Raw genomic sequence first — 19,241 nt, forward strand, 5'->3', positions numbered from 1 at the left:
TTTGTAGTAAAATAAAGTTTAGTTTTTAGTAAAATAAAGTTTAGTTTGGAGAAAAATAAAGTTTAGTTTGTAGTAAAATAAAGTTGACTTTTTCTAGTAAAGTAAAGTTTAGTTTGTAGTAAAATAAAGTTTACTTTTTGTAGTAAAGTTTAGTTTGTAGTAAAATATAGTATAGTTTGGAATAAAATAAAGTTTAGTTTTTGTAGTAAAATAAAGTTTAGTTTGGAGTAAAATAAAGTTTAGTTTTGGTAGTAAAATAAAGTTTAGTTTTGAGTAAAATAAAGTTTAGTTTGTAGTAAAATATAGTATAGTTTGTAGTAAAATAAAGTTTAGTTTTTGTAGTAAAATAAAGTTTAGTTTTTAGTAAAATAAAGTTTAGTTTTTTAGTAAAATAAGGTTTAGTTTGGAGTAAAATAAAGTTTAGTTTGTAGTAAAATAAAGTTTAATTTTGTAGTAAAGTAAAGTTTAGTTTGTAGTAAAATAAAGTTTACTTTTTCTAGTAAAGTTTAGTTTGTAGTAAAATAAAGTTTACTTTTTGTAGTAAAGTTTAGTTTGGAGTAAAATAAAGTTTACTATTTGTATTAAAGTAAAGTTTAGTTTGTAGTAAAATAAAGTTTACTTTTTGTAGTAAAGTAAAGTTTAGTTTGTAGTAAAATAAAGTTTACTTTTTGTAGTAAAGTTTAGTTTTGTAGTAAAATAAACTTTACTTTTTGTAGTAAAATAAAGTATAGTTTGTAGTAAGAGTTGTGTGAGAATCTGATGCTTGGTAAATGTTCATCAAGCTGCACACTCAGACAGGCATTTTAAGAATCAACAAAGTTCAAAAATACATATGAGGCTAGTTTGTGCAACACCTTTATTTAGTAAAATATTGACCCTTTCCACTCCTTCCTACATTATATCTTTCATAAAGGCACACTTGCTTTGTTCCTACAGAATCTTGAATGTTTAGCTAAGACCCACCTCAGATCTTTTAACAGCAGTTAGAAGATTAAATTAGCAATGTTCCTCAGAGCTGTTCTCCATCGAGGAAGCAGACACTGTTCCTGATTTTAACAACTCATTCTTAAGCTCAAGTGTCATAAGAGCATTTTCAGGGAAAAGTGTTGGAGAGGAAAGACTATGGTGGCAGCGAAAGACAGAGGAAGTGGAAGAAAAGAACTGAAGTTAGTAACCTATAACAGGTGCGGGAAGGGGGGGGGGGTGTTAGACTTCTTTGGGTCCTTTCATTTCACACAGCATACCACTCTTACCTCATGGACCTGCCATGTGAAGCGAAGCAGAGGAAGACAGGGAGACAAAACGACACATGTTCATATGGGCTCGGGTGGGCTATTATGTTATGGAGGGGCAAGGATTAAACCAGAGACCCGTATGGGTCTAGAGCTGATTTGGATTCCAGACAGCTATGAGCTAACTCCACATCCCAACCACCATGAACAGCAAGCTCTTTGATATATTAGATACTATCCAACTAATGCAGCCCCCATTAAACACACAATGTGGGGGCAGCGTCTGCAGGAAGAAGCCTCCTGTGGGGATTCATCTACAGAAACACCAACAGCTGGGTGTGCATCCACACACACAGGTGGTGTTACATGAGCCGAGCTCATTTTCAAATAGGACACGTTGATGGGACACTAACAAACACAGGGATGACAGAGTTTACAAGATGGAAAATGGTAAAAGTTGCATACATCGTTATGTTTGACTTGTCCTCCGGTGCACAAAAATGTCTTCTGATCACAAAGAAAAAGTTAGTACGTGTTTTTATTATTATGAGTAAAAGATGAGCTACCTTAAGCACTATTCACCTTCTAGCAGGCGTTGATTTGGTGCTTTGCATCATTTACAGAACAACTGAACCAGGCTTTAGTTTAAATATATTCTGCTTTATGACCTGCAAATAACCAAATCAAATCTGTCTCATGTTTTCTACGTGACAGCTGAACAACGTCTGGTGTATTCACCTTATCTCCTTTGAAAGTTGGCTAAATGGGGAAAATGCAAACATGTGATACCGACACACAAAAACGCTGAGAGGAAATCCAAAACTTCAAACATCCAGACTTGCTGCTTGTTACAGCACATTTACATTTATGATGCTTCAGTTTTCTGCCTCTTACCCAGTTCTTTTTGTTCTTCTTCTTGTTTTTTGCGTCGACGTCCATGTTGGAGCCCACGCTGGAGTGGCTGGTTGCGCTGGCGACGCTGCTGACGCTGTCGGAGGAGTGCTGCCTCCTGATGCGCAGGTCTGGCTGCTGACTCTGAGGCTGCTGCTGCTGCTGAAGAGAGCTGCTACTGCCACCTGACAGGAGACAGAACAGATAAATACGAGTTTACAGGTAATCTGCAGCCTGTGGGATCACTTTGAATAACAAAGGAGTGTTGACTAGGCCTGTCACAATAACAAATTTTGCTGGGGGATTAATTGTCTCAGAAATTATTGAAATAAATGATAATATTCTTTGAAATTTGACAATAATTAGTCATTCTTGTCAAATTTAATAAGAAATGTTGGTAAATTTTTGTGTGCAGTACCTTTTTTTGACCACTGGATGGCAGTATAAGGCAGTTTGAACTGAAGGATGGATAGTGAGGGAGCGAGCAGCGTGTCTCTAAGAAAAATGGGAGGGAGGCCCCTTGATGTGACATGGGCTGTCTCTCCTTCCTGTTTTGCGGTTCTCAAAATGGCGGACGCTCGGTGTGGTTTGAGCTCTTTAGCATAGCATTTTTCACATGAAGCTTTTAATAAATAAAAAAATCAGTAAACAAGTTCTCAGCTTCTTTTTGCAGAGAAAAACAACTTTTTACACGAAGGCACGAGTTTCAACTGTGAATTTCGGAGCTTCGACAAGACGGAGGTTTTTTCCCCAAGTTCGGTCTGTTAGCTTAGCTCGTAGCTTAGCTTCTCAGCTTAGTTGCTTTTAATGATCTAAAAAAGCGATTTTGGACGGTTAAAATTTATTTTAAAGAGAAAAGAAAAGGGGGGGGGGGGGGTCAGTAAAGAGCACCAGAGTTGAGCCTTTTGTCATCCAGTGTCTTCAGTAGAAAGAGAGAGACACGAAGAAACAATAGAGCCAATAAATGAAAATTAAGTTGATAATTTTCATTTATCATGCGATTAATGGATTTATTGTTCATCGCGACAGGCCTAGTGTTTACTACGACTTTTATTGTCCTTTGCACATACAGTAATAGATTTAGCACCAACCCAAGACTTATTGTTTGTCTTCATTCAAACGTATATTCATTACAACAGTACATTTAACTTTCAACATACTGACGAACCCTCCCAAACAAATGCATTGGTCAGTGCTGCTTGTTCGTACCTGTCCGGTCTCCTCTGGGTACAAGTTCAGGAGTGTTGATGACGCCGTTGATGGCAGCTTGAGCGACGGCGTTCTGCTTCTTCAGCAGCTCGATGGTCTTCCTCAGTTCATTCAGCTCCGAGTCCTGTACAGAAAACATGGCAGGTTGTTAAACCTGGCCATCCAGCTGCGGATGTTTTCATCATGTACCATGATTTGTATCCGACGGTGTGTTTGACGTTTTTACCTTCTGCTCTGCCGTCAGAGTGAGACTCTTCAGTCTGATGGTCATGTTGCCCAGACTCTGTTCAAACGCTGCCACCAGGTGAGCCTGGGAAAAATAAAGGCAACTTCAAGTGATGCGCTGTATGTTTTTGAACAAGACAAGCAGCACAACAAGATATACATAAAAAACATAAGAAAATAGAAGTTGCAGACTTTTGTCTCCTCTCAAATATCTGCTCACCAAGTTTTAATCAAAAGTTACCTGCAAGGTTTTCAGATACCTGGAACTCACAAAGTAAAGGCTAAAATACCAACAAAGGTCTTTATTCTTCAAACCCTATTTAAGAGCTGCATTCACATCAGTCCTGGACTAGATGTGATGTTCTTGCTCTGCTTGTGGTTTGAGGAGGGGCTCATGTTGAAGGTAATGCAGCTTGTTCTTTGCAGGAAGATGGCTTACTTGTGGTGTGCACAAAATAAACTGAAATTGTGTTGACCGTGGAACTGGAGGTACTAACTAGTTTGCAAATGTCCAAATGAGTGTGAGCGGAGATTGGGCAGAGTATGAGGGAAGGAGAACAATGTGAACCAGCAGCGCCCTTGACTGACTCCACCTGAGCAGCTGAGTGAGATGAGAAAATACGGGAGCTGTTGACACAACCGCTCCAACCTTGGAGTCATAACCCAAACATGACGTCAAGTTCCCCTTAAATCAAGAAATAAACACAAGGAAACCCAAACAACTGCACAGAAGAACATCCTGAGGAATATGATCATCTGCTGGTGGTCACAGGACACGCCACCGATCTCAAACTGTTGGATTGTTTCTCCAGAGAACAGTCAAAGATGTTAGTTTGATCAGAAGAAGTTGGTAATTAAACTGGAATGATCATCTGACAAAGTAATAGCATGAAATTAGATTTAAAAAACTACAATAAAAAAATAGAGGAATTACATTTCCTGCAAAAATGCAGTGTGACTGCTTATTGCAGAACTTGCTGAAAAACAGCTGAAATTACATGTAGCTAAAACAACATTCTGAAATGAAGCTGCAATGAAAGAGCAAGCCTAAATTAGCAGAAGAAATCAGAAAGAACATGTTTGCTGAATTATGTTTAAGCATGAATGAGCATAAAAATTAGGAAATTAGCTAAAAAAAGAAAGTTGAAAAGTAGCTGAAACGACAGAAGGAAGCTTAAGCTACCAGAAGGAAGCAGAATGAACTGAAATGAGCTAAAAAACAAACAAACATATGGAATTAGCTGAAAAGGCTCAAATTAGTATAAAAACTGTTAAATAGTAGCTGAAATACCAGAAAAAGCTAAAACTATCGATATCTATATCTAAATTTGTATAAAGTAGTTTACTAGGCTGATAGTAGCAGAAATAACCACCAAAAACTTTAATATATCTGAAAATAGCTAATCTTTGCTAAAAAGTAGCTGAAAAGGTAGAACAAGCTTAAATTAGCATAACAAAGGAGATAGAACACATATTTGCCCAATTAGGCTGAAAGAAGCAGAAATGGACACAAAATATTGAAATTATCTGAAAAAAAGAAGAAGCTGAAATTAGAAAAAAAAAAAAAAAACAGCTGAAAGGTAGCTAAAAGCAGAAATAAGCTTCAGAAGGAAGTGGAGAGAGCACATTTTTGCTGAATTAGGCTGAAAAAAGTTGAAATTAGTGCAAAAAATGTGGAATTAGCTGAAAAATCTAAAATTAGCATAAAAATAGCTGAAATAGTAGAAAGAGCTGAAACTTGCAGAAATAAGCTGAAAGGAGCATAACAAGCTGAAATTAGCAGAAAGAAATTAGAAGAAGCACAAAAATGTTGTAGTTAGCAGAAAGAATCTGAAAGGAGCGCAACACAGCTGAAAAACACTTGAAATTAGCGGCAAGTAGCTGAAAAAATGTTAAATTTGCACAAGGAAGCTGAAATAAGCTGAAGCAGAACAAAATGTGAAAGGAGCAGTAAAAGGCTGTAAACACATCTAAAGATTTGAAGGATGTAAAATGAGCTCAATTCATTTTCTATGAGACAAAAATGGCAGAAAAGGCTAAATATTTCAAAAAGCTAAAGTTGCACCAATACTAACAGTCATCCTCCTTCTGAACGAGCTGAACGTTTTGATTTATGATTTGTTGAAATACCACAAAAACTGTGGAATGAGAAAGATGCTGAAAAACACAGAAGAAAAATGGATCACAACAGTGTGAATGAAACAAAAATATCCATGCTCAATAATCCAGGTGTACAAGCCAACAATTTTCAGTCAGGTCATCTGGACAGTTTCTTTTTTTGATGAAACGTTTCACCTTCCATCCAGAAGGCTTCATCAGTCAAGGAAACACACAACACAAAACTGATTCTTCCCCCCAAAAGCTTACTCCAAAGTGGAACAAACCAGTTATGTTGGTGTTAAGATGGTGTCTTTGGCATGCCCCCTCCTCCGATGCCGGCCCTCTTCCTCGTCGATGGTCATGTCAAACTGGTTCAAAAACACCATCTTAGCACCAACATAACTGGTTTGTTCCACTTTGGAGTAAGCTGTTTGGGGGAAGAATCAGTTTTGTGTTGTGTGTTTCCTTGACTGATGAAGCCTTCTGGATGGAAGGTGAAACATTTCAGCAAAAAAAGAAACTGTCCAGATGACCTGACTGAAAATTGTTGAACAGAGTGAATGCTTCATAAACATTCAGACAATAAGCAGATGCTCAAAACCCAAAGAAGAGGAAATTAAAATAAGATGAAAATGATTAGAGCTCCTCAGTGTGTGCTTTAAACATTCAGGTGAGACTCGACTGGTCTGCTGCAGAAGTGCATGAACATTATTTTGCTGACTGTGACTGAAGTCGTCTTTTTGCAGCAGATTCTTGGATTGTTCGTCTCTGGGGCTTCAAGGTGCGTCTGAATACTTCAGCATGTGTCAGTCTGCATCGTGGCTTTAAATGAAGTAATCTCCCAGCTTCTGGGATTTTATTTCCACTCCAGCACAACTCCTCTCTGCACGCAGGCGTCATTCTCCATCTTGGACTTGAGTACCTGCTGTAATCGAACACCTCTGCCTTCATACGTCTAATCCACAGTGAAAAGCACCTGCGTGTGCACACTCGATTAAAAGCAGAACCTGGCGAGGCTTGTGCGACGCAGGAGGGAGGCTGGCAGAATAAATCATGTCTAGAGATGCTTTAAGAGATTTTTCTGAAGGTAAAATTACACCTTTTGAGATTAAAGCTCTTCATGGTGGCAACTGTTCAGCAAAAGCTGCTGTTTGAAAAGAAAAGCAAGTGCGTGACAGAGACAAAGTGGTTTATGATGTGTTTTTTTTTACCCTGACTGGGTATAAATGAGACTTTTGTATGTCCGATTTGTTGAGTTCATCCGTTTTGGATTAACAACAAATGATTTCAAAGGTGAAAAAGATCTTTTTAATCCAGTTAATTGTCCATACCAATGCTATAATAACAGAACTCTTGGCGTGTCACGTTCAGGAAGGACGTGTTCTGAGTGAGCGTCCTGCCGTGCAGTGCTGTTTACTTACATTAGCGCTCAGTTGTGTCGTGAGGGCAGAAACCTTTTCCTGGGAGGCATCCAACTCCCGGCGCAGCTTTCGAATCTGCAGGGGCAAGAAAAAACAAATCACATCAAATCGACAAAAGCATAAAAACAGTGAAAGCAGGCGATGCCGAACAGAAGAGACAGTAACAATTAAGGGAGGCTCCCAGATTGGAGCTCCGATATGTTCAGGTTAAAGGATGAAATGCTGCAGGAGCACATGCAGGTGTTCAGGGTGTAAAGAGAGCCTGCTACAGGGCCAGTCACAAAAAGCTGCACAGGTAACTGGATACAAGTGTGAACACAAGCCCAAGTTTCAACAGGTCCGGCCACCGTGCGCTGGAAATGAAAGAGGACGGAAGAGCGGTGGGCGTGTTGACACTCACCTCTGACTGAGACTTCTCCTCGTTCTGCAAAACAAACAGGAAAACCATTAGATGGCACACTGACAGGATTCTTAAACACCTTCATGGAAAGAGAAAGTTGTTCAATGTGCCGGAGGTCGTCCTGCACATGGTTTACTAGCTCCGTATGAGGCGAGCTTCATAAACCGTGGAGGATATGGTCTGGTGTAGTATGTCTGCGAAGCAGAGCTCTCGTCCTGAAGGCATTTCACCGAGTCTCATTGTCCTCGTTCGCATTACGTGGAACAAAAGCAGAAAAAGACAGGGAGGCAAATACACACAGGGGAAGACTCAAAGCAAACGCTCGCACGAACACAACACACCCCGCTGCTGATCAAAACACTGCAACACCCACATTTACATGCACAGTAATATGGGAATGCTACGCTTATTTATGGTGAGACGTCAGTTCAGGGATTATTGGACCAGTTTGAGGCTGCATTATGGATTTATTGTCCTTTCTGTCTTTCAACTGATGATTAGCTCAGCCTGTCACAGAAGCAACGGAGCACAGCGGCTCATAATTAATGTGCTTCCACCTAAACCACCAAAGTACTGAATCAGGTTTCATAAGCCTGCACTGTGTTGGTACAACTGCACTGTGGTGCGTGTGGTTTATGAAGTAGCGATCTGCACACCCAGTCACACACACAGACACGACGGTCTGGATCCTGGAAACACAAACACCGCAGTCTGCTTTGGAGACGCAGCCAAAACACACAGATGTCTCACTCTGATGGGACAACCTGGACCAGCTCCTCGCAGACAAAAACTAATTCAGTTAGAACTGTTTAAATTATTTTACAGCTTTAAAGCAATGGCAATAAAAACAACAAACAAGAAAAACAAAGGGAATTTGAATTAAATGCTGCTGATAATGAAATGCTTTGATTTTTTTTTTTTTTTTTGTCACACAGCAGAGAATCTACTTTGGATTGAAATTCAAGAATCATCATTAGGAAAATGATCTGAATCTAAAACAAATCTGAAGAAATCATAGAAGTCCTCCGTGCTTCAGGGCTTCGTTCCTACCGTTTGTTGCCAGGACGTGATGGTTCCTGTCAGGGATAAAGTGGCCATCATTTTGCCTCCACTCTCCTTCCTGCTCTGATTTACAGCCTGTGGCTCGTTGCCTCCAAGGACCTCACAGTGTGAGAGTTGCCGAGCTACACCTGCTCAGGTGAGCGAGTCCCGGCTCAGAGGGAGGAGGAGCTCCACTGTGACGCACCGAGCCAGCGCTCCACATGTGGGCTGAGTTCTGAGTCCAAACAAGCAGCTAACAAGCTGCTAGCTAAAGCACAAATGTGTTTCTCTGCTAACCACTTGACTGTGAGCTGAGGAACCCCTGCTGCTTTTCTGTTTATTTCTCTTCCGATGAATGTTGCATCATGAGAGGACAGACAAACGTGCATGTGCAGTTTAAAACTCTGCTCTCGTTAAAGATCCTGGCAAACTCACCGTGGAATAAATGGAAGAAGTGCTGGAGACCAGAGACAGGGATGATCCATGAACTGCGGAGAGAGTAAATGTAGGATTAGAATGTACATTAAAGTGATCATAAACAGACCTCCCACAGCAACACTGCCCCGCCCCCCCCCCCCAACTTCTGAATGAAGCCATAAAGATAAAACTCCTCCTTGTTTGAGCTCAACCTGAGCCTTACTCCGTTAATGACTCATTCGCTAATCGCACATCAGACGCAGGCAAACAACAGCGTCCCTGTTTCCTGCCTGGGAGCAGATTAGTAAAGATCAGCGCTGTGATGTCATCAACCACGCCAAGAGGTCGGGCTGATCTGCAAGGAATTCCTCAAAAGGAGCAGACTAGTTAACAGAGGAGTCACTTTTATCTTGGTTTAGTCTAGACAGAACGTTTTGCTGGAAGCCACTTGAAAGATGAATGTTTGTTGCAGTTTTGGGGAGTCATTTGATAAGATCATTTTATATGTAATGATTATTGCCCACTGCCTTTAAAGGTGAACAACACCCCTCTATAAACATTTTGTGGTTAAGATTTTGGAATGCAGGTTTGACACTAAGAAAGGTGTTAGAAAGATTTATACATTGCTCAGTTCATACCATGAGACTAGTTTGGACTCCCTTAAACTGAAATGAGAAACAGACTTGGAGGAATCCATGTCAGACTCAACCTGGAGAAAGATCATTAAGAACATTTATTCATCTTCAGATTGTCTGAGACATGCTATAATTGCACAGGCTGCACTGGTCCAAGGACAAGCTGTCCAAGATCAAAGCCAACCTGGACCCTGCATACAATCATTGTAAACAAACTCCAGCTACACTCTTGCATACATTCTGGACCTGTCCCAAACTGCAGACCTTTTGGCAATCTATTTTTGACACCGTTTCTGGGATATGTGGAAAAACTGTGCCCCCATCACCGTTCATCTCACTGTTCGGGGTGGTCCCTGTGGTTACGTCCTTCAGAAAATACGAGAAGGGTGTGATTGCTTTTGGTTCTCTTTTGGCTAGAAGACTGGTATTGTGCAATTGGAAGGACCCCCCCACCCCCCAGCCCCACCCCCAGCCCACAGCTTATGTACACTGGATAAGGGAGATGATATATAATACTAATTTGGAAAAAAAAATCAGATGTACCCTAAAGGGTTCTGTTAAAAGATTTTGAGATACTTGGCAGCCTTCTATATGTGGACAACTTGTCAATGCCTGTTTAGTTTATTTATGTGTGTGTAACTGATCTGGTGTGGGAGGGTTTTTTGTTTTATGTTCTTTGTGTATTATATGCTCAAAATTAAAAATTAATAACAATAGTTTGATTTTTTTTTTTTTAAAGGTGAGCAATAATGCAATTCCTTCTGTTTGTCTGTTTGCAAAATGTTTCCTGAACTGCTGAATGGATTTGAATAACAGTCATGAAATGTGATCACTGGACGTGCCTCTACAACTCATTATGTTTTGGAGTCAACCCAGTCAAAGATGGTTGCTGCAGCTAATCAACCTCAGCAAATACAAAAATAGCCATACATCAGTCAGTTCTGCACATTATGTGTGGTACTTGTTGAAACTCACCCCCAAAACAAACTCTGAACATTAACTAATCATGCAAAATATATGTATATAAAACTTTGCCATGCAATGTGGCAAATGATACATGTTCCTCCAAGGAACGTCAATTTGAAATTTTTTAAAAGCCAGCAAGGTTTACAAATATTCTAGAAACAAATTATTTATGTTCAAATGCCTCATTTGGGATTTTAAGGAGAATATTTGAGAGGGAAAGGTATTTTATACTTGATCCTTTTCTCCATATTCTGTCCCCACTTCATCCTGTTCAGGCTTGTATGATTGGGAAAGAGCTGGAACCTTCATCAGCAGGCAAAGGTGTGTGGGGGGTGGCTACATCCTGGATGAGTCACTTGGTTTATTGATAAAGTGCATAAAAGCCTGGAGTAAAAAGTTCAGTGGCTCATACTGAGCTCAGAGTAGAGTCGCTGCTCCTCTGCCACAACAAGTAGACTGTGTGGACACCTTGTGGGGCCTAGGGTGTTTCAGACATGCTCCGAGACGAAGATGCTGATCATGTACGAAGTGTAAAGTAGATAAAGCGACAAAACGGGGCTGTTTCTATCGTTAAGGACAGGTCCAACAAAGTGTTTGATGGACAATGTGGCCTTTGCCCTGTCAATCAGACAGGGGCTTATGGGTAACTTTACACTTCAGAAACACACACACGCTCAAGTAAAGTGCATCTGTTTCCACCCCACACAAAGAGTGAGAAAATGAAAAGGGAGAAAGTTTTGTTTAAAGTTTCTTAAATGTCACAGCATCTCATTTACACCTCCCACAGTGATCCCTGTAATTATCTCTTCTCCTCAAAGGGAACATGGATTGTGGGGCTGTGGTGGTGGTGGTGGGGAGACTGAGCCAGATCCGTTACTGGTGGTAGAGGTGTAATAACATGCTTTCACAGAGATCTTTTAAGATTCACAAGGGAAGACAAACAGCTGTCATATCCTGTTAAATGATAAAAAGATAAAAAAAAAAAAACTTTGGCCTGTCATTGAGAGTTCTCATGTAAAACAGAGCATCTATAAAATATACTTGAATTTATCCCAGACAAGGAAAACTAAGCACCACAAAAAATCAACTTCCAGCTATATTTTAGGCAAAAACTCATGTTTATTAAAATGGTCTTTTTATATCGAAATATTAGGGCAGCACATTGTTAGTAAAACATTTTATTTTTTGTTCTTCTTTAATCTTTGTTTGGTGCATACAATCCTAAAGTGTCACTGGATGCAATCTCTATTTCACTCCAGTGGCACTTCCATTCATTCAACCTTTATTTATACAGGTTAGTCTCATTGAGTCACGAGGACTCATTTACAATAATAATAATAATAATTAATAACCCTGAGTCACTTCCTGCAGCTATTATGACCTATTCTAGTAGCTAGATCACCTTCCTAATCATATGTATGGGGGCCGAGATGGTGTAGAGGCAGGGCAGCCGGCTTGGGACCCAAAAGTCCCAGGTTCGATCCCCAGTCACTGCACATCACGTGGCGTCTCTGGGCAGCACGCCTCATCCCCAAAATGCCCCCCGGGCGCTTTCAATAGCTGCCCACTGCACCACCTGGTGGTGGATGGGTTAAATGCAGAGACTAATTTCGCCATTGTATGGAAACATACAGTGCTGACATTGTGGTGACATTATTATTATTATTATTATTATGAACCTCTGTAATGCCACGTTTGCACTGGTCCTACTCAGTCCTGCTCAGATCAGCCTGATTTCCACCACACATCAGGACCAGTTCTAGAGGCGTGTCCAGAATCCAAAATCCTGCTAATGAACTTTTAATGAACTTTAGTTCACCATTAAGAGTAAGAGTTCTGCGATGAGTTAAACTCAAAGCAGTCTGCTCCTCAGATAAATAATGTCAAATTATTATTTTTAAATATGAATGTTTCTTTTTCTCTTAACTTTAATTAACCGATGATTTAATAGTCAAAGTGAAAACAGGATTTCATGATAAAGCCGGCACCGTTTATTTATTTTTATTCTTCACTAATTAAAAAAAAAAAAAAAATGTAATTATACATAAAATGTTTAAAAAAAAAAAAAACGTTTCCACCCCCCGTCCTGTACTCCCGCCTGCCAGGGCTCGGCATCCGGCCTTTGTGAGCATGTGAGACTGGGGCTCGGGGTCCAGCCTCGCATGCTTCAACAGGTCGGCAGCTCATACAATCCTCCACGGTGACTCCGCTCGCTCGAATTTTGTCGTCGGTCACCAAACACAAAAAACGCCTGGACTTCAGCAATAAACACGGTGTGGTCATTATTGTTTTAAAAATCTTAAAAATAGATCCAGCCGCTGCTCCGTGTTCCAAGAAATTGCAAATGGTGGATCGGTGAAAAGTTTCTAAGATCCAGTGACTCCTCCCCCTGACCAATCAGTGACCTGTATTCAAGTTTCGGTCCGGACTCAGCTCACACAGTCCTACCAGAGAAGCAGAGAGCAAACAAGGTCCCGACTCAGACTCGAATCAGCTAAAAAGTACTGTGGAATAGAGATTTTTCCGTGGAGGGCTGAGTAGAGTCGGGGACTGAGTAGGAGCAGTGCAAATGGGGCAAAAGTGTGTTTTTGACCACTGCTTAATTTGTAACCCAAACTATGCTGGAACACAAATGGGGTGGGCGGGTGTCGGGGTGGGGATGTCTAGGGGTCTTCACCCAGAAAATTTTGAATAAAGTAGATGCCATTTCCTGCATTCTGGTGGTTTTTTTTAACGGGTTGTTAAACATCTACTGTATGAAAACACTTGAGTCAACTAGAGAACAACATGACCCACAGCTCACTCCACTTCTCAACAGGAAGTAGCCTGACCAACAGCTCTCCTTGTGTGAATAGAGCACGCTCCACTTCTCTCATGCATCCTAACACACCCCTGTCGAGAACCATCTTCATTGCTACTGCCTTCATGTGCTTCAATTCTCTGTCATTTAGTTGTACAATGAGACTTTATTTTAAATGAAAGTAAACTGGGCTATCTTTTAGCTATTTTGATGGCTTGTAGTTTGATAAATTGGCGCCGTTATTTTGAAACATGACGTAAATCACGTGATTTACCCATCAAACTTTTCTCTCGTATTTTTAATAAATAATTTAAAAAAATATTAATGACCCACTTCAATGGTAAAACTGATTTGTGATTTAGTTGTGTGGTTTAATTATATTTTTGTGTTTTTAATTAAATTGCTCATGAATTAACTTTTAGGGGCAGAGATTTTTTTTAAGAGTAGAAGTGGAAATGCTTACTTGAAGAGGCAGCTTTGATGTGATATTAGGAAGCTCATAAGTGGCTGTTATGTTTAAAATGAGTGTTTATGTAATTATTTTCAGTTTACATTTCCATAGATTTTATTAGTTCAAGGCAGTCATGTTTGCTCATATCTTTATTATTAGTAAGCCTGAGAGTTACCGGATCCAAGCAAACAGTTAACGGAATACACCCTGCCAAAATAAGAGTGTTCCTGGATCCTGCTCCAGCAGAATCCGGCTCAAATTAAGCACTGGTTTTGACACAGGAGAAGGCCAGATATTTCTCATTACAAAAGCTGTTTTGCCACAATACCATGCCCCTGTCTTATTGCTGTTTCTATTTATTCATTCGAGTCAAGCTCTGCGGTTCTGTGGCCCTGAGGATTGAGGAGACGCACAGGGAGTGTTTTTTTCTGAGCTGTTCCCCCGAGCGTAGAGTCCTGCTTCTGATGAGAAAAGCACTGCTTGGTACTTTTCCCAATAAACAAAGCTGATTATGAACTTCCAAAGGGAATGAAAGGCCTTTTCTCCAGCGCAGCAACGGTAATCTGCACTAACTTTGTGTTAACAAATAGAAGAATGATTCATTTGGAATAAAAGTGTGAACAAAGGAGGAGCTGAAATAGAAAGAGGAAATAGAAAGCTGAATTAAACATAAATTGTGGTTTCTTTGGGCTCCTCTTTACCTTCTTCAAACCCGTCCCTGAAAGATCCTGATCGGCTCATGGTGCGCGTCTTCTCATCGAGAGACATGCAGGAGTTTCTCAGCCGGTTGTCACTGCAGGGGTCAAACGGGGCGTCCTGAGTGGTCAGGCTGTTGTTGCGCAGACCAGCGAGATTGATCTGAGCTGCAGACGTCGGGCTGGAAGCTGTAAAATGACACAAACAGTGGTCAATATAATACTGTACTTTTCATCATATAAGTTGCATCTTTTTGCATAAATTAGCATGCACTGCGACTTATACGGCAAAGCGACTTATTTAAGTTGTTTTTCCCCATATTTATAACCCAATTTTTGGCTGAGATCTGACAATTTCATTCATTCTGACATGGAAAATATTGAACACTACAATTTTCCACAACTAGAGAGCCCTCGAGTTATATGGCAAGCCAAGTGTCTCATTAATAGGTAAAAGTGGCTATTAATGAGATTACTGGCTTGCCATACCAAGCCACCTTCGTCTAGCTCTGGAACTCCTGGAGCAAATGTCAAATCAGCTGAATTTCACCGCCCAGGTGAAATGCAGCTGATTTGACCATTAAAGTGCATTTATTAAGGAAAAGTTCAACTGAGACACACCTTTACTATAATGTCGAGCAAACAAATAATTGTTTTTAAGTGTTACTTGTTAAAATCTTGTTAAAGTCCTCCCGTGCACACTCCCGTGGCTGCCATTTGGCAGCCCATCGGTTTTTGGCACAACACCGGTGCTTATTTCCGGGTTGTCAGCGGTGACGCATAACAAACGCGACGTGTCAGCGGTGATGCATAATAGATGCGACTTATATAGCGAAGAGACGTATTTATGTTGGGTTTTTTTTTTCCACTTTATTAGACATTTTTGGACTGATAATAATAATAATAATGTGTTATGCATTGTCATCCCCATACAATGACAAAATTGGTTCTCCACAACCAGGTAGGGCAGTGGGAGGCTATGGAGGGTGACCGAGGAGCAACTGGGGATAGGGTGTCCTGCTAAGAGGCACCACGAGATGTGCAATGACCGAGGATTGAGCCCAGGACCTTTGGGTCCCAGGTCGGCTGCCCTGCCCCTACACCATCTCGGCCCCCAATGATGTGACTTATACGGCAGTGTGACGTGTACGGTATCAAGTACGGTACTTTTTAGTTACTTTTTAAAACCTGGTTGTACTGCAAAACCCAAGCAAAAAACAAGTACTGTACTTTTCGGCGTATAAGTCACAGGTTTTTGCATAATTTACACGCCCTGCGACTTATGGCCGAAGCCACATATTTATGGATTTTTCCCATATTTATAAACCAATTTTTGGCTGAGATGTGACTGTTTTCATTCATTCTGACAGAAAAAAAATTGATCAGTACTACTTTCAGCCACCTGATGGCAGCAATAGCTGTATGGTATGCCATTGTATCATGTAATAGGTAAACATGGCTATAATGACAAATTCAAAAAAGTTCAAGACAAAAACAACTGGAAATTATTTATTATACTTTACTTGATACTTTATTGTTTTTGTCTTGAATTATTTTTTTTATTTACCATGTCCTGAATGACTGAGAATCTTTACCAGCTATTAATGAGTCAACTGGCCTGCCACAGACTCCCCACCTTCATTCTGCTCTCTGCTTGGAACCGTCAAACCAGCTGCTGACGAAATGCAGCTAATTTGACCATTAAAGTGCATTTATTAAGCAAATGTTAGATTGATACAAGCATTTACTATAAATTAGAGCCAACAAATAATTGTTTTGAGGCGTTTATCTTGTTAAATTTGCACAGCGACTCGTCACGCGTTTACTTCCGCGTATAGGGTTTTGAAATACAGCTGATTTGACCCTCAAAGTGCATTTATTAAGCAAAAGTTAGACTGAGACACACATTTAATATAATTTCAAGCAAACAAATAATTGTTTTTAAGTGTTCATCTTGTTAAATTCTTGTTAAAGTCCTCCTGTGCACACTCCCACGGCCGCAATTTGGCAGCCCATCGGTTTTTGGCACAACACCGGCCCACATTTCCAGGTTGTCAGTGGTGACGCATAATAGTTGCGATGTATACGACGAAGCCACATATTTATAGATTTTTCCACTTTATTAGACAAATATGGACTGATGCGACTTATAGGGCGGTGCGACGTGTACGGTGAAAAATACGGTAAAATTACTCCTTTGAGTGCAGTAATTGGGAGTGTTTTAAGGAATTAGGTGAAGAATAATAAGAATGTAGCTGGTGCAGTCAGTTGGGACAACATGTCTTCAAACTGTCTCGAGACATACACTTTCACTCCATCTGCATTTGTGGAGTTGTGTTTTAGCGTCATACCCAGCTGCCCGAAGTTGAAGCGAGTACCGGAGGGGGAGGTGAGGCTGGAGCTGGGGGAAAATGGCGAGTTGCTGGCAGAGTCCTGCAGCCCACTGGTGGAGTAGGAGCGCAGCCAGTCACGATCCTCGTGCCCTCGCAGCTGTGTCGACGGGCCGTACCTGCCGAAATACAAAGAAACGGTTAAAATGACAGGCTGGAGTCCGAACGGGGACAAAGCAGTGTGGACTGTGCTCATGTGGGATCAGATTGTACATTTTATTTTTTTAGTGATGTGGATGTTTCTTCTTTCAAGCAGCCAGATTAATAGCCGGGATTTGACATGAAGATGAAACAGATGCAACACTTTTTTTACAAGAGCGTGAAATTACGCAGGTTCCAGCTTTGAGCAACAGAAAAAGCAGAAAAGACACCCCAAAATAAAAAAAAGTTAAATAAAACTGACCCTGCTGCAGTAACCATGCCTGCCCCAGCATAAAACACGCCGACAGCTCGGTGCAGGGACAGAATGACACGCCTCCTAACGGAAGCACAACACCACAACATGTGCCCAACAAAAACTCCTTATTAAAGCGTGAGCAGAAGCCTTGGAGTGGACATGGACGCAGGAATAAAGGGAATGCTGACGGGATTTTGGTGAATATGTGTGGGGAGAAGTGTTCAACAGAGAGCAAATAGTACCTGAATCCCTTCTTAGGCAGAGTGTTTCTACCACAATGTGGCCCGCTGTGGGAGAGAAACACTTCAGAAGTGGAAAACAACAGAAGCAACAAAACACCACAAACTACCTAAATCATCCAGTTTGATCTCTCGTCGGCTAAAAAAATAAAGTTTATTCTGCAAAGTGAATTTTTCTTACTGAGGCCCAGAAGTTTGGTGCCAAAAATTCACCTTTATCACTCTTTTGTAAAACAAAATAAAGTGAAATACAGCAGTAGAAAGTTTGTAAAACATTAATTTATAATTTTTTTTAAAGGTAACAAATTATATCTTTAAGCTTTGTGGTAAAAGAGGAGTTTAAGGAAAGAAGCAAAGCATTTTAAATTATTTATTCTTTGCTCCTGTAATTCAAAAATGAACCACAAGATGGCAGTCTGACCACACATCATAAAGCTAACAAAAACCCAGACAACCTCACGTGCTTACATTCATAACGAGGGGCCATAAAAGTAACCACCAACTACCACACAGGGCAACACATTTAACACAAAACTACACAACGACACAAACGTTCTGAGCTCCTTCATGGTGTGCCCTGTGTGGCAGCAGGTGGTGGTTCCACAGCACCACCTCCAGCGAGCTCACCAGAAGCCTACCATCACACACAGGTAGATTTACCTGTCCTGCCTCCGAGGGAGCGTGTTTCGGCTGAATATAGGGCTAGCAGAGGGGGAGGACAGGGGGCTGATGGAAGACAGGAAGGAAGACGAACAACAGACAGAAAAACAAGTTTTAGAGAGAAGGAACGTTTCAGAACAAAGATCAGCTGCAGGATTCCTCACTGACGAAGCTGAGGAACGTCAGGGAGGAAGGTGAAACCAGAACCTCAGACTTGTGAGTCCAGATGATGCAACGTTTCCTTAAAGACATTCTTCTCACATTTCACATGTCGAGTACTGGGCAGGATTTAAGGGCCCCTTTCAGGAAGCTTTTTATGTTTGTTTGTCCAGTATCACCTGTTCAACCAACTTTTACATGGATTAAAAAAGTTATGTCCATCCACAGCTGGTCTGTTCACACTACACATACTAATATTTATAGTTAACCAGTGTGAATGCTGACAGTTTAATAACAGTAAAAACAGACTGTTTATTTAAGACGGGGGTGCCCAGACTTTTTCAGCATGCAGCTCCTTTTAAAATGACCAAGTCAAAGTGATCTACCTCTCTATCAGGCCCCGTTTACACGAGAACAACCTCTGGAAACGTTCATGTTTTTTCAATGTTTATAAACAACAACAAAAAAGAGCAAGTTCACACAAAAATGCTGTAGTTTCCATGTCAGTCGGGTTGCCAGATAAGAAATTATGAACTATAGTATTGTGGCTTTAAAATGTAGTATTTTGTCATAAACTGTCAAATGTGCTGAGTAAAGATATTCTAAGATGACGTGTGTGCTGTGTTTGCTGAACATGTGCACAGAAACGAAGGGGGTAAATAAGACATTTTAAATTTATCTGGCAACCCTGATGCTGGGCTCAGCTGCATTCATCGTGCATGAAGCGTCTACATGACAGTTATGTCCAAACTGGTGAACACACTAACGTCTCTTTGGAGCCTGGATTTTATTAGTTTTGCTCCTACATGCTGAAAAATGGTGAGCAGCAAAAAAAAACAAAAAAAAAAAACACTCTGCTCTCTGACATTTATTATAACTGTTGTTATTTATTATAACTGTTGTTATATTTATT

General features: G+C 40.6%; 1 protein-coding gene across 1 annotated transcript in view; it reads right to left on the reverse strand.

Moving 5' to 3' along the window:
* Positions 1-19,241, reverse strand: part of nav2a (neuron navigator 2a) — a 162,430-nt gene that overhangs the window by 15,410 nt on the left and 127,779 nt on the right. Inside the window, exons 15-22 of the mRNA XM_037694567.1 lie at positions 16,835-16,992; positions 14,490-14,672; positions 8,955-9,007; positions 7,479-7,502; positions 7,079-7,153; positions 3,559-3,642; positions 3,333-3,456; positions 2,127-2,308 (exon numbers count right to left, since the gene is read on the reverse strand). Coding sequence (XP_037550495.1) covers positions 2,127-2,308; positions 3,333-3,456; positions 3,559-3,642; positions 7,079-7,153; positions 7,479-7,502; positions 8,955-9,007; positions 14,490-14,672; positions 16,835-16,992 — 883 coding nt within the window. The remainder of the gene's footprint in view (positions 1-2,126; positions 2,309-3,332; positions 3,457-3,558; positions 3,643-7,078; positions 7,154-7,478; positions 7,503-8,954; positions 9,008-14,489; positions 14,673-16,834; positions 16,993-19,241) is intronic.

Source organism: Nematolebias whitei, chromosome 2 (genome assembly GCF_014905685.2).
Source record: "Nematolebias whitei isolate Nwh7 chromosome 2, NemWhi1, whole genome shotgun sequence".
Classification (NCBI taxonomy): domain Eukaryota; kingdom Metazoa; phylum Chordata; class Actinopteri; order Cyprinodontiformes; family Rivulidae; genus Nematolebias; species Nematolebias whitei.